The sequence below is a fragment of the Carassius gibelio genome, chromosome A8, assembly GCF_023724105.1.
Source record: "Carassius gibelio isolate Cgi1373 ecotype wild population from Czech Republic chromosome A8, carGib1.2-hapl.c, whole genome shotgun sequence".
NCBI classification, from domain to species: Eukaryota; Metazoa; Chordata; class Actinopteri; order Cypriniformes; family Cyprinidae; genus Carassius; species Carassius gibelio.
In genome coordinates this window covers 17,231,115-17,244,655 of record NC_068378.1, presented here as the reverse complement: position 1 = coordinate 17,244,655, position 13,541 = coordinate 17,231,115, and the positions used below count along the sequence as shown (strand labels likewise).

Genomic DNA, 13,541 nt, shown 5'->3' with positions numbered 1-13,541 from the left:
TGTTCTGGAAAATGTAACGGATGACAAAAGAATAAAAATAAATGTTGAGTCAAATGTTGAGTGAGGGATGCCAAGAATAGCAAACTGAAACTTGTTAACCCTTTCTTTTCTTTGAATAAGCGTCATATTATATTAGATGATCTCAACTCTTTCTCAGTTGGTCTTACTTTAGGTCTGAATGGGGTTGTGAACTGATTGTGCAGTATTTCGGTACCATATCAGTTGTATCACATTAGTTGTTTTTCTTTAATTCATCAGTTGATAGCAGATATTGAATTTATTCCATTATTATAAATATATTCCATTTTTGCATTTAGATGAAGTTTTTCATCATCTAACTCTGTTAAAGTACATCTTTAAAAATAATAATTTAATCTTAAGCAAATTACAAAATATAAATTTGTATACTTTACAAGTGTACTTTTTTTAAATAATACAATTATTTATTAAAATAATAGAATTTATTAAATAGAATTAGCGCTGTCAAATCGATTAATCGCGATAAATCACATCCAAAATAAAAGTTTGTGTTTATATAATATATCTGTGTATTGTTTATATTTATATGTTTATATAAATACACACACGTGTATACATTTAAGAAATAAATGTAATATATTTACATTTACATTTATTCATTTAGCAGATGCTTTTATCCCAAGCGACTTACAAATGAGGACAATGGAAGCAATCAAAAACAACAAGAGCAATGATGTACAAGTGTTATAACAAGTCTCAGTTTGCTTAAAGCAGTACACGTAGCAAGGACTTTTAAATAATATAATAAATAAAAAGAAAACAGATGGAATAGCAAAAAAAAAGAGCAAGCTAGTGTTAATATTTATATTTATATATAATATAAATAATATAAATCACGATTATGAATATATACACGTATATATTCATATTTCTTACATTTATACATTTATGTCTGTGTATTTACATATAAATATACACAGTACACACACAATGACACTATGGACACGGTCCATGTCACTAGTTAAAATTGCTTAAACATTCTTCGGAAGATTTGGGATAATGTACATAAGTACGCAAATCAGCAAAATATATAACACCGTTCAAGTGGTTTTTAAATACTTTAATAAATAAAAAAAACTTATCACATATTGTGCCTTTAAATCTCCTTTATTCTTTTGATGCAGTGCATGACAACATTGCATCCTATCATGAGGTCCCCTGATGCTGAAAAACAGCTGTCAGCTATGAATAGCAGGGGCCATGCTGGTGGGGTAATTGTAGAGGAATTCAGTGTTTATCATGTAAATAAAAGAAGAGAGGCCATTGAAACAGGTGTTGGTATGCACTGTTAGGGCAATGTGCTGTTCGCCCCGCTCTGCGTAAAGTCTCTCTAATGCTCCTGCTCTCAATTTGAAACATTACAACACACAAGCACCACTTTCAGGGATCTGGTCTTGCCAGAGGGGAGGGGAAGCATTGTGGCAGGGATTAGGAAAAGAGACGGGCAGAGTTCATGTGCGCATATTTATGTGCGCAACTGTGCATGTATGGCTTGAGAATGATGGAGTGCATTAATACTGCATGATGCAAAGTGCCTTTTTTGTTATTTCTAAATTAGTGCCTCATTATTTTCCAATTCGCAAAAACCTATGTGGTGCCTTCTCTTTCTTTTTGTATGAGGAAATGGTTGTTGCTTGGTGACTGCACAACACTGCTGACGTGTGAAGGTGAAAATATCACTGTTTTTTTGTGGCTTTTGGTCACTTCAAAGACCCACAGATAAGATGTTCGGAGCTTAACAGCCTTTGTAGACAGGAGCTGAATCCGGGTGGAGAAGCTTATACAGTGACTCCAAGGCTGTCTACTCCACCCGAGTTTAAATGCACGGTCCTGGGCCTTCGTGTAGGGGGCAGCCAACATTAGAGCTGGAGAAGGGCCACAATTCCCTCAACAGTGGCACGCACTTAGCTCCCTGACACTAGAGAGCATATGTGTGTTTGTGAAAACCTTCACTCACTTGCTAAGTGCACAACATGAACTTACTTTAGACCTGGCCCTGAGAAAGACAATCTGTTATGCCTCTTGCCAGTATACTTCAGGACTGGCTGTTGGCCATTTTTGTAAAAACATGCAAAGGCTACAATGGATTGTTAGTGTGTCAAAAAACATGATAAGTCCCTTATAATAAGGCTCAATGTACTGTGTTAATAAATTGAAAGAATGGTTTATATTTCACAGGTGTTTTAGTTTATTGTATTTTAGAGTTAAAAAAAATTACCAGTTCATTTTGTATTTAATTTTTTTGTATAGTTTAAAAATATAAAATATATAAGAGATTTTTTTTATTTACAGTTTGTCTGAACATATGCTTTTGAAAAGTGTGGTTTGATAATATAAAATACAATTCAATTGCAAAAACTTTTTCTCAAATTTAAATATGTATTTGAGCACAAATAATTACAAAGAAACAGCAAGTAATGTATCTACTTAAACATGACATTAATATAATTTTTTATTATTATTTTGTGTAACATGGTCCAAAAATCTTTGCATTTACTGTTTACGATGTATAAATTATACTGACCTGCTTATTTAATCTTAAAATACTGTAATAAAAAAAAAAACATTTGTAATAAATCTCCCAAAAAATTACCCCAAAGTATTTTACAAAACAAGCCTTTATATTTGGATTAGCAACTCTTAAAAATGCATAAATAAACATAATAAGTTTTACATACAAATGTTTTACAAGGAAATAGTATTTCAGTTTTTCTGCTTCAACATTTTCTGCTTAATTGTGTTGTCTTTGCAATTGATATTTACTAGTAATTTCTAAGGGTAAGTTGTTTCTATACCAGATTTTGTTCAGTGTATAAGCTTCTGGCCTGGTTTGCTTGTTTGAGGGTGTCTTGAGTTCTTGTCTGACTGGAAGATCAGTCGCTAAACTAGTAAAACTCAATTTTTTCTCAGCCGGGAAGGTATAAAGTAAAACTGAGTTCCTGGTAAATGATTATTGTATTTCTTCTGTGGTGGATGTTGAAACATGACCTTCTTGACCCCTTTGTACAATTGTTAATCCCTGGGGGCTGTTTTCCGAATCTGTGGCAGCTCTATTGCTGAGCTAATGCGTCACGCTAATGAGTGCTAGCATTGACAGCAGACTGCATTAGCCCCGCCCCGCCTGCGTTCTGAGAGGTGATAGGGTTGACTGCTTCACCTTTTCCTCTCCACCTCAGTGGTTTAATTGCTTGGGCTAAAGCTCTTGTTACTTTTCTCTCTTTCTTTCCCATTTTTCTAATGTTTACTCAGATTAGCTGACTGAAAAGTGGTCACAAAATGTTCAGAGGCTTTGTGGTGCGGAATATGCTTTTGAGTCTCACTTTCTTCACAGGAGAATGAAATGTAGCCTGAGGATTTGGAGGGGATTTCAGAGTTTTGGAGTTTATAGTTCAGCTTGACATGTAGCCGTATATCTTGGGTGATGTAGGTGGAGTGGTTTATCGACACGCATGCTTTACTTAAGATCTATTATGTTGTTTTACCCAATGATAGTGGTATTTTTGGCCTTTAAAAAAAGGAGCTATCTGATACTGGTTGTCCATTGAAACTGCAAATTAATCTAACATAGACTCATTGAAAAACACGAACACACACACACACACACACACACACACACACACTCACACACACATATATATATATATATATATATATATATATATATATATATATATATATATATATATATATATATATATATATATATATATATATATATATATATATATATATATATATATATATAATACATACACACTGAATAAGTGCATGTTTGTGTGTGGTAGCTAATATTTAAATTGCGATCAAAGCTCGCTAATTATTCATCAGGAGAAGTTTTAAAAGAAAACATGTAGCAAATTATTCATCACAGTTCAGATGCCACATGCCAAGCCAACTTGCACCTGTTGACTTAAAATGTGAAAAAGGAGTGTCGCTTTGAACTCATCGTGACCTCTCTGAATGTTGGATAAAGTGCGGATATGAACATGGGCGTGACAAGTGAGTGAGCGAGCGATTGTTATGAAAACGTCATGTCACGTATAGCCTATCTTGTCTCTTTGAATTCTAAATCTGGATTTATACATACGCATTATCTCATAAAATCCTCCATGTAAAGAGACTTAACCAATCGAAAAATGTGAGAGGCAAATTTACGTTTTATTGAAAGTGCGAACGAACATGTGTGATTTTCCAAACTGCTGCAATATGTACATCAATCAACACATTAAAACATTGGCAGATTCCGCTTCATCTGTTTTAAATGAAGAAAATTTAACATGCTTTAAGCATCACTCACTGGACAGTTTACTTTGAAACAAGATGTAACGTAATATCATTTTGCAGAAATGTCACCACAGGCACATTTTTCAGAAGAGGCTGGTTTGAGTTCACATAAAGGGATCACATAAAGAGGTCTCTTTATAGTTGTATTGAGTCTTTATATGGTTTTATACATTCTTTTCTTGTTTTGTCATTGGCCTATTTATTTAATGACTATAGAGCAAACAAAACCTCAGAGAAGATGTGCACATGCTCACCAAATTTATTATTCTTTGCAGATGTAACTCATTGTCAGACAGTAACCGTTCCTGGCTAAAATTCAGGATGTCATCAGTTTGACAATAGTCTCTGATCGTACGCCTCTGATTTCCCCCCATGGGCTGTTCGCAATGTGCCTCTGGAGATCAGGTGGCCCAGATAAACATATGCAATCTGTCACTGCCCAAAACTGACAGACAAAACAGCCACCATCATGCAGATTTCCCATCTATTTTGTTGCACCATTTACCAGAAATCAACTATCTAATATCAAGTAGAAAACAAGTTTTTTGGATGAAATAAATGACTAGTGGAAAACTAACCACATTCTTGAAAAAAGGAGCAAATTAATCCAAATCAAATGAAAGTGGACATCAACTCAGCCCTTTGATTTCTGAGGCGCTCATGTTTCTGGTTTTCTTGGCATGCAGGATTTAGCCTGATCATCCATCTTTAGTGATGCTGTCATTGTGTTTTGTGTGTCTTTGGTTAAAGGTTGCTGGCTGGCCACTGTGGTTAAAAAGCACAGTGTGAGTCTCAGTTGAAGCTCTCAGTTAATTGTGACTGTTTTTGTGAGTTATATAGGCTTTTAGGCCTCTTCATCTCATGAAAAGCCAACAGTAAACCAACCCACAGAAGCAGTGATGGGTTTCCTGATTTCATCAATCTCGTGACTGGTGCACAAGGAATTTAAGATGAAGTCACCCATTAGAACCCTTCTATCATTTTCGGGGTTTTAACAAATGAAGATGATCAGGTTTCCTTACTCTGTTTTTGAGACCTCGAAGAGAACCATTAAGAGAACATGATGAACATAAACTGAATGTTTGGCATACATAAGCACCGAAAAGATTACATTAAAGGGTGAAGATGTCGAAGAGGAAACTGGACAGACATGTAAGGACGAGTTTACTGTCACTGTGAGACTGATGAGGACCAACAGGTCTTCGAGTTGAGAAATGGCCTGTCTTCTGTGGAGGAATGTGTGGCACAGGGTTATCGGCTCTAGACAATCCCTCAGAGCTCAGAAATGGCCTTCTACTTGATTCTGAAGTTTCTCAGATTCTTTTTACTGACTCTATGAGCTGTTGGAAATGCACCCTTGAATTTCTTAGCCGTATAGTTTGATTTAAAACAGCCAATTCAATGAGATTTAACATTCTTTTAAATAATGGGGGACACGCAGGGTGTTAGTCATGTGATCAATCATGTCTTGCTTTATTCCCTGGGGCTCCCCTGTTAAAAGTCTTCCTTTGTTGGAAGCCCATTGAAGAGGTCTGTGTATTTCTCTTTAATTAATTTAATGACTTACAAACTGTCTTTTAAATGTTTTACTTCTAGATTCAAAATGACCTCTAAATATCACCATCTCCTCATAAGCATGAGGTTCTGTAAATTACATTTTTCTTATTTGTCAATTAGAGCTGCTCTAAAGGGTCCTGTGAGTGAAAATGCAGACTTTGGTTCAGCAGGAGGGAGCCACTGCAGTTGAATCATTGAGGGAAAGTCTCCCAGAATCCTTTGTGTCGGGTCGCCCCATGACCTACTGTTTCCACATACCCAGGCTCCTTAATGGTAAATGTGCTGCGCTATTGGTTTTCTGTATTCATGCCTGCTGCATGGAAACTAATTTCCACTTGAAGAGGAGCTCAGCTGGAGAGAGAAAAATAGAGAGTTTTAGAGACTGGGACAGAAACGAGTCTAAAGGGGCGAGAGAGTCTTTGCCAAATTATTTTTTCTTCTTTTTTTTTTTTTTTTTTTTTTTTTTTTACCAGAAAAGTCATCATTTACTCTAAAGATTTGTGTATTTTAATTTTCAAATACTTGATACCTAATGTGATGCATTTGTCTGTCATAAATAAATGATACATGAATGAGATTTTTGTAATAGTATTCATATACTGCATATGTTTTAAATACACCGTAAATAGGATTATATATTTATCATCAATAAATCCATTTTATTTAATTTTCCTATACATATTTAATTGAGTCTTGCTTGTTCAACAAGAAGCTATGTTCAAACTTTCATGCTTTCTAACAGATAAAGGGCTAGATTTACTTGCAACTTGCACCAGCGCAAACCGTTGTTTGGTGTTAAAATAGTAGTCTGTGTTCTTTAATTTGTGCATTGTCAGTAAATCACCCGCAGAAATTTCCACTCCTATTATATTTAGAAATATATTTATCTGGCCCTAAATGTATACTTTTTTTTTTCTTCACTTTAAATCCATGTCCAGATAATGTTTTTCAGACCTTATCCCTGTTTTTTTTTATCCATCCTTCCCGCTGTCCGTCTCAACCTCTGCTGCTCATTTTTTTGCCTCACCCTTGTCCTCGACCTCTGTTTATTCTCAGATTCACTCAGCTTCCTCTCCGTTTTCTAAGAACCTCATCATTCTGTCGCTCCTTATGCAGGTGTGGCTCACTTATGCAGACACACACACAGTGATAATGACACCCCTGTAGTCACTTGAGGCATATAATTAGAGAGCAGACATGTGCTGACTCTTAACGATAGGTATTCTCCAGGCTACAGGACTCACCCATGATTGCACCCTCACATTTACAGTGCATCTCAAAATAAAAGATGCACTCCCTCAGGTTCAGAAATAAAAGCATGATGCAGATAGTTTGGAACTGTACTGCCATGTGTACTGTTAACAAACAGAGAAGTCAAGGCGGTGTATTATTACCAATAATCAGTGTTGGGGTACGAAAAGTGGCGGCACTAATAATTTAACTACAATTTTCAGTTATGTCACAGTAGTTGTTATCAAAATAGTGTTTCTATTCAGTAACTAAGTTCCTATTTTTTTTTTTTTTTTTTTTTTTTTTAACCAAAACAAGCTATATGTTCATATACGCTTTTGTACTGCACAAGCAAATTTACTCTTCATTCTTGAATGAACAAAATGTTGACTCTTTTGAAGCATTTATCTGATTCAGTGCACCTCTGAAAAATCTACAAAATTATAAATTTGAAAATATTTATTTTCTTCAATTAATTTTTTTTTTACTTGATTATTTTGCATTAATTGGAAGTATAGTGTAAATTGAATTGTTCATATATTATTCAGTGCTTTCATTCAAATCAAGATTCATATATTTTTTTTATTAGTAGCTTTTAACTATACAAAGTTTGACAAGCTACAGTTTTCAAATGAGCTTCCTCAACACAGCAGCTAATGATGTTGTTATATTTCAGTATTCGAAATGCTCTTCTTTTGTAATGTTTTTCATATATTTACATGTAAACTTGACAAGTGAGCCAAAAGGAAGCAAATCAGACATAATGTGGGAGCGCTCGGCCTCTCCTGTCTGTCTGGATCTGTAAGAAGTGTTTGAGCCAGATTTGAATCTTCTGAAATGTTTCAAGAGTAGCAGACAGTGAAGAATTCAGCAGTGCTATTGTTTTATGACTCTCACACACTAGTTGTGCTAAACGTGTACTGTAATATCTTTACACCAATTGGTCTGCTTGAGATCCTAAAGTATATTTCTATGAAGCGTTTCTGGTTTCCAGTTCAAATTAATTAAACATTTATCATGGATAAAGAGCGTTGTCTTTCGGCTTTTGTTCCTCTGTAATTTTTCATCACTTGGGAAAGTGTCATTTATCCTGGAAGAGGGCCAAAGTGTGGCGCTTCATAGCGTGTTACAAAGGAACCTCAGCGAAGATGCCGTTAGTGGTAGAACCACTAAACCTGTTAAATAACAGCATAGTATACAAAGTGTACTTTTGTGGTGACACTAATTGTTTTACAGGATTGTTTAATACCTCCAGACTTTAGTGTCACGCGATCTTTCAGAAATCGTACGAATGAATACAGTATGAATGCTTATGAAATATTAAGCTTCACATTGCTTTAGAATTTTCCCAAAATTGGTTAAAAAATATGGTAAACAACATTGTTGTTGATTTAGCTAAACTTGTACTTAACATTGGACTATTAATTTAAACAACACATATGTTATGCCTCACTGTAAACTCCACTTTAAATTGAGTTAAAGTAATGGAGATATTGTACATATACATCAGCATTGTTCGGAGTTCAACATCTTTGAGCATTTTCATTATAAAACATGCTAGCAAGTGTTTGCGTTCGTGTTCCGGTTATCCCTCATTAAGCATGTAAATCTGTGTGCACAGCTTGCGTAGATACGTGCCCGCCATGTTTAACACCTCAGAACAGGGTGATTTTCTGCAGATACGGAGGCTCACAGTAGGTTTGCCATTCTCGACCGGCCGGAACTAAGTGTATAAGATTTAAAGCAAGACAGTGTGACATGGATTTGCCGTAGCTGGAAGGATTTGGCAGACGTACTTAAGAAACTATTGCTCTCTGACTGCATAGTTTTCTAATCTCTTTTGGGCGCACGTCCCCACTGCAGAAAGACTTGCTGCCCTCTCCCACACAGTCCAACACTGTTTTCATGGAAAAGGCCATTTGGCTTCAGATATCTGTCTTTTTCTTTTTTTTCAGATAAAAAGCTCAAAAGAAAACTAGGTTGTGTATCTATGGATAAATTGAGCTGTTGTGTTTAAATACCTCAACGTTGTGATTTAACTGGCCTGGCTGCCCTTGGGAAGGTGTTTATAGTCCTCATGGTGGACGGCTGTAAATGCTCTGGGAAAAGACAGAGAAACTTACAGCCCTGTGTGGAAACAGTAGTCAAATATTAAAAAGCAACGAGACCCTTTAGTGCTTTGCTTTCTTTACTCTTCTGGGCCTCTTTACTAAAGGGTGGGACTTTTCTTACATTTTCAGTGACCTGTAAACAAGCCTAAATTCAAGGCTGGATTTTTTTTTTCGAGGTGGGGGCTTCTATGCTAACAAGACCTGAGCATTGTTGAAATCGCTCTTGTTTTATGGGCCACATTTATGAAAACTAATTGTAACCGTTCATGTATACAGATGCTGTCAGTGAATGAACTTCCTAGTGTGTCTTGATATATCATGCATGAACTGAATGTGTCTTTCTCTCCAACACTTGCAGATCTCGGTGGGTAAACTACTGCTGTCATTATCAAGATGCAAACCCTGCTCCTCATCCTGAGCTTATGTGCCTGGGGTTGTCATGGCAACGCCCGCACAACACCCCGAGTGCACTTGTCATATAAAGGTGAGAAATATGACTTTTCCCCCCTTGTTTTTTAAAATATGCACGCACACATTTTTATTTGTATGTGTATTCTTTTCTGAGTTAATAATACATTACTGGGCTTATATAAAGTATTATTTAAAATATGAATACAATAAGCTTATATAAAATATTAATATGCATTTTTTCATTGTTGGTAATTAAATGAGCCACTGAGGTGATCATAATTATTAAATCTCATTATCACATAAATTCCCCCTAAAAAGAAATGTGAAACATTTAGCAAATGCCAGTGGGTTTTATCCTGGATGGATGTTTGAGGGAATTTTAAAAGTGTCATTTCCGTACCTGGAAGTGTCAGGGAAATAAAATTATGAAAAAGTCATGGACATTTCTATAATGATTATATATTTTTGTCAAGTTCTAAAATATTTTATCAGGTAGAAATTGTTTTGTAATTGCTGATTGAAAAGTTGGTATATGTAATTGACCAAATCTTGTAATCACAATCTACTCTAAAATTTTCTAAATAATTATAATGTATTTTATTGAGTAATTTTTCATTTATTACCACTCCCTATTTTTTGTAAAAAAAAAATAAATAAATAAAATAATATTTTGAAAATGCTTTGTTAATGTAGCAAAAATACTGTTTGAGTTTCTTTAGAAAGTCTGTGGGATGTAGTTATCATGCTTTGTGGAGCTTCTGAGCACTTTGTCATCAGTGGCTTTTTAATGCCTCTCTTTTCTTACTGTTCCTCATGTCACACTCTCTCTCTTTCTCGCTTCCAGTCTTCTTCCTGTGTATGTTTTGAATCTGACACCAGCATGCCTCATCTCCCAATTAATGCCCTAGAGAGGGGACTACCCATCATCCCCTCTGCAGGGGGATGTGTCACAGCGGGGCACAAAGAGATGCAAGCAGAGTGAGGCAGATGTTTGAAGTTTAAAAGTCAAATCTCTCGAACACAAAAGCATTAGCATTTTTTCCCATTCAGCTCGCAAACGGCGGTCAAAGAATGGGCTTGAAAAGATACTGTGGCGTTGTTGAAGAGATATTGTTTTATATAATGAAAGATACTAGGCACAGCTGCATGCAGACACATTTATAATACTATTTTGCCAATCCGTCTGCCAGAAGCGCAGCAGCACAACAGGTCAGAGTCTGACATGAATTCGCTTTCGGTTCTCAGAAACTGTCACACACGACCCAGCAGGTGCCTCTGCACTGGAGCCCCATTACTTTGTGTAATCCATCAGAAAGTATTCACACACACACAGAAATGCATAAACTCACACACACACTTACAGTCTCCTCCGCAATGTATATGTTAGTTCACAACCTGGTGGCATTCATATCTTGATAATTCTCAATGCAACATACTTTTTATGGGTTTCCTTTGTAAAGAACAAACAAAAAAAGTATTCTTTCCATATTTTACAGTGTTTTGGAATTTACACAGGAATTTATACTTTTAATTTTTGGTGTTTAATATACACTGACCACTGTTTGTGCAATATATATGAACATAATTGAATTATTTAACACATTATATAATACACACACACACAGTATATATCAAAATTAGAGAACAATTAAAAAAATATTGTTAATCTTCATCGCTCAAAATTTGAAGGAATATCAGCTGTGGGTATACCACTGTTCGATGTATGATAAAATAACCGAGGCATTTCCACAAAAACGTTAATTTTATGACAAATACAGTGATCAAAATTAGAGAACAGTAACTACTGTGGCATGAAAGAAGATTAAGAACTAAATTTTGAAGGTTTACAGCTGTCAAAAATTAGTAGGAATGTAGAGGCCCTTGCTTTGAATGACTTCAGCATATATGCGGCCACAGGATATCACTGGTTTCTCAGACCGCGCTTGTGTGATCTTGGTCCACTCTTCTTCCAGTCTCTAACTGTAAAGCATTTCTTAGCCATCACTTTGTGGACAAGGATTTTCCAGAGATTTTCAGTTGGGTTTAGATCAGGACGCTGGGCCGGCCATTTCATCATTTCAGTGTTCTTACAGGACATTGCAGGAAAGGTACCGCTTGTTGCTGAAGGAGGTTCTGATTGATATTCACCCTGCCATGTAGCTGTATAATTAGCCCAACTACTGCTGCAGAAAACATCCTCCAAACCATGACACTTCCTTCTCCATCTTTCACTGAATTCTTTAGGCTCTCAGGCTTGAATCTTTTCCCAGTTTGACGCCGAACATAATGTTTCCCAACGGACCCAAATAAATTTAAATTGCTTTCATCACAAAAGTGAACTTTGGATCAGTTCTTCTCTCTCCTCCTCAGCAATGGTCTAGACTTTTCATTCTTTTTTCTGATGAGAGGCTTTGTCACTTTCAGTCCAGCTTCTCTTTAACATGCCAAGACAGATCCATACCCTGTTCAGTGGTGAGAGATTCCAGCTGCAGTGTTGAACCGATTCACCATTGAGAGTCTCTGCATTATTCTGTTTTCTCGTCCATTTGTCTTATGTGGATGACCAGCCTTTTGGTGAACTTGAATTAATTAGTGTCATCGTAAAGCTGCAATATTCTAGAAATCCCAGATTTGGAATGACCGGCTTCTCTTGCAATGGCTGAAAGGGTCACCCCATTGGCCTTCATCTGGACACACTCTTGTAGCAGGGTTTCAGTCACTGTAAAGCGGCTCACATCTTTTTCTTGTACTGTTTTTCATGATTTTGCTTAAAATACAATATACACACATGCATATGAGGTTCATGTTAGACTTTGAAATATAGTATGTGTGAGTGTCTGAGTGTGTAAGCATGAATGTCCGATGCTCCCAAATGTTTGCGAGAGTGATTATGACCCCGGGTTGACTGGGGTTATTATGTGCGTAGGTGACAGTGGGATAGATCCCTGTTCTGAGAAACAGGAATGGCTTGTAGCGTTTGAGGTTTATTATTAGCTTGTGTGGTTGCTGTGTTTACCTCGGCCAAATCACAGGGAAGCCCCCCAAAGCATGACAGGGCTCACTGCCAGCAATCTGCTCTAAAATGCCACAGAGACAACAGGAATGTTAGGAGCTTCAGTTAGTGTCATCCAGCCTGAATCCGTCTCCACCCCACAGCAGAGCCACTGGCTTTGTTAGGATCAGGTTTGAAGTTTGAGTTTTGGTCCGGGTTGGGCTTAAAGATTTTGGGACTACCAGTCAGGGTATCTAAATGGAAAAATTCTGTTTTACACTCTTGAAATGATTGTTTGTTTATATTTGTGTACACTGCCACTCCCATTGCATCTCAAGACCAAGATGATAGTTAACCCAAAAATGAACATTTGATGTTTATCTGCTTACCCCCAGGGCATCCAAGATGTAGGTGATTTTGTTTCTTCAGTAGAACACAAATTAAGACTTTTAACTGAAACTGTTGCAGTCTGTCAGTCATATAATGGAAGTGAATGGGAATCGTGGCTCTGAGAGTAAAAAAACAAAAACAAAACACAGACAAAACCAAATTAAACCCTGCGACTCCTGTCGATACATTGATGTGCAAAGACACAAAACCATCTGTCTGTGCAAGAAACTGAACTGTATTTATATTGTTTTTTTTACCTCTGATTCACTGCAATGTCCAAACTGTCTGGAGCGCCTTCTCAGCAGCCGGCCCATGACACGTCTTCTTCTTCTTCTTGCTTTACAGCAGATTGTAGACTTGTAAGTACATTACCGCCACCTATCTCTCAAATGGACCATTGAAACATTATCTAAAATCTAAGTTAGGAGTTGCAATGGTCCATTTGAGAGATAGTTGGCATACGATCTGCCATAAAGCAAGAAGAAGTTTTTTTTACTCTCAAAGCTGTGATTCCCATTTACATTTAT

The 13,541-nt window shown here is 36.4% G+C and overlaps 1 protein-coding gene across 4 annotated transcripts in view; it reads left to right on the top strand.

The window, feature by feature from the left end:
• Positions 1–13,541, top strand: part of LOC128018685 (semaphorin-3F) — a 33,379-nt gene that overhangs the window by 5,510 nt on the left and 14,328 nt on the right. For all 4 annotated transcript variants that reach the window (XM_052604372.1, XM_052604371.1, XM_052604370.1 and 1 more), the window contains exon 2: positions 9,580–9,705. In XM_052604372.1, coding sequence (XP_052460332.1) covers positions 9,615–9,705 — 91 coding nt within the window. In that variant the 5' untranslated portion in view covers positions 9,580–9,614. The remainder of the gene's footprint in view (positions 1–9,579; positions 9,706–13,541) is intronic.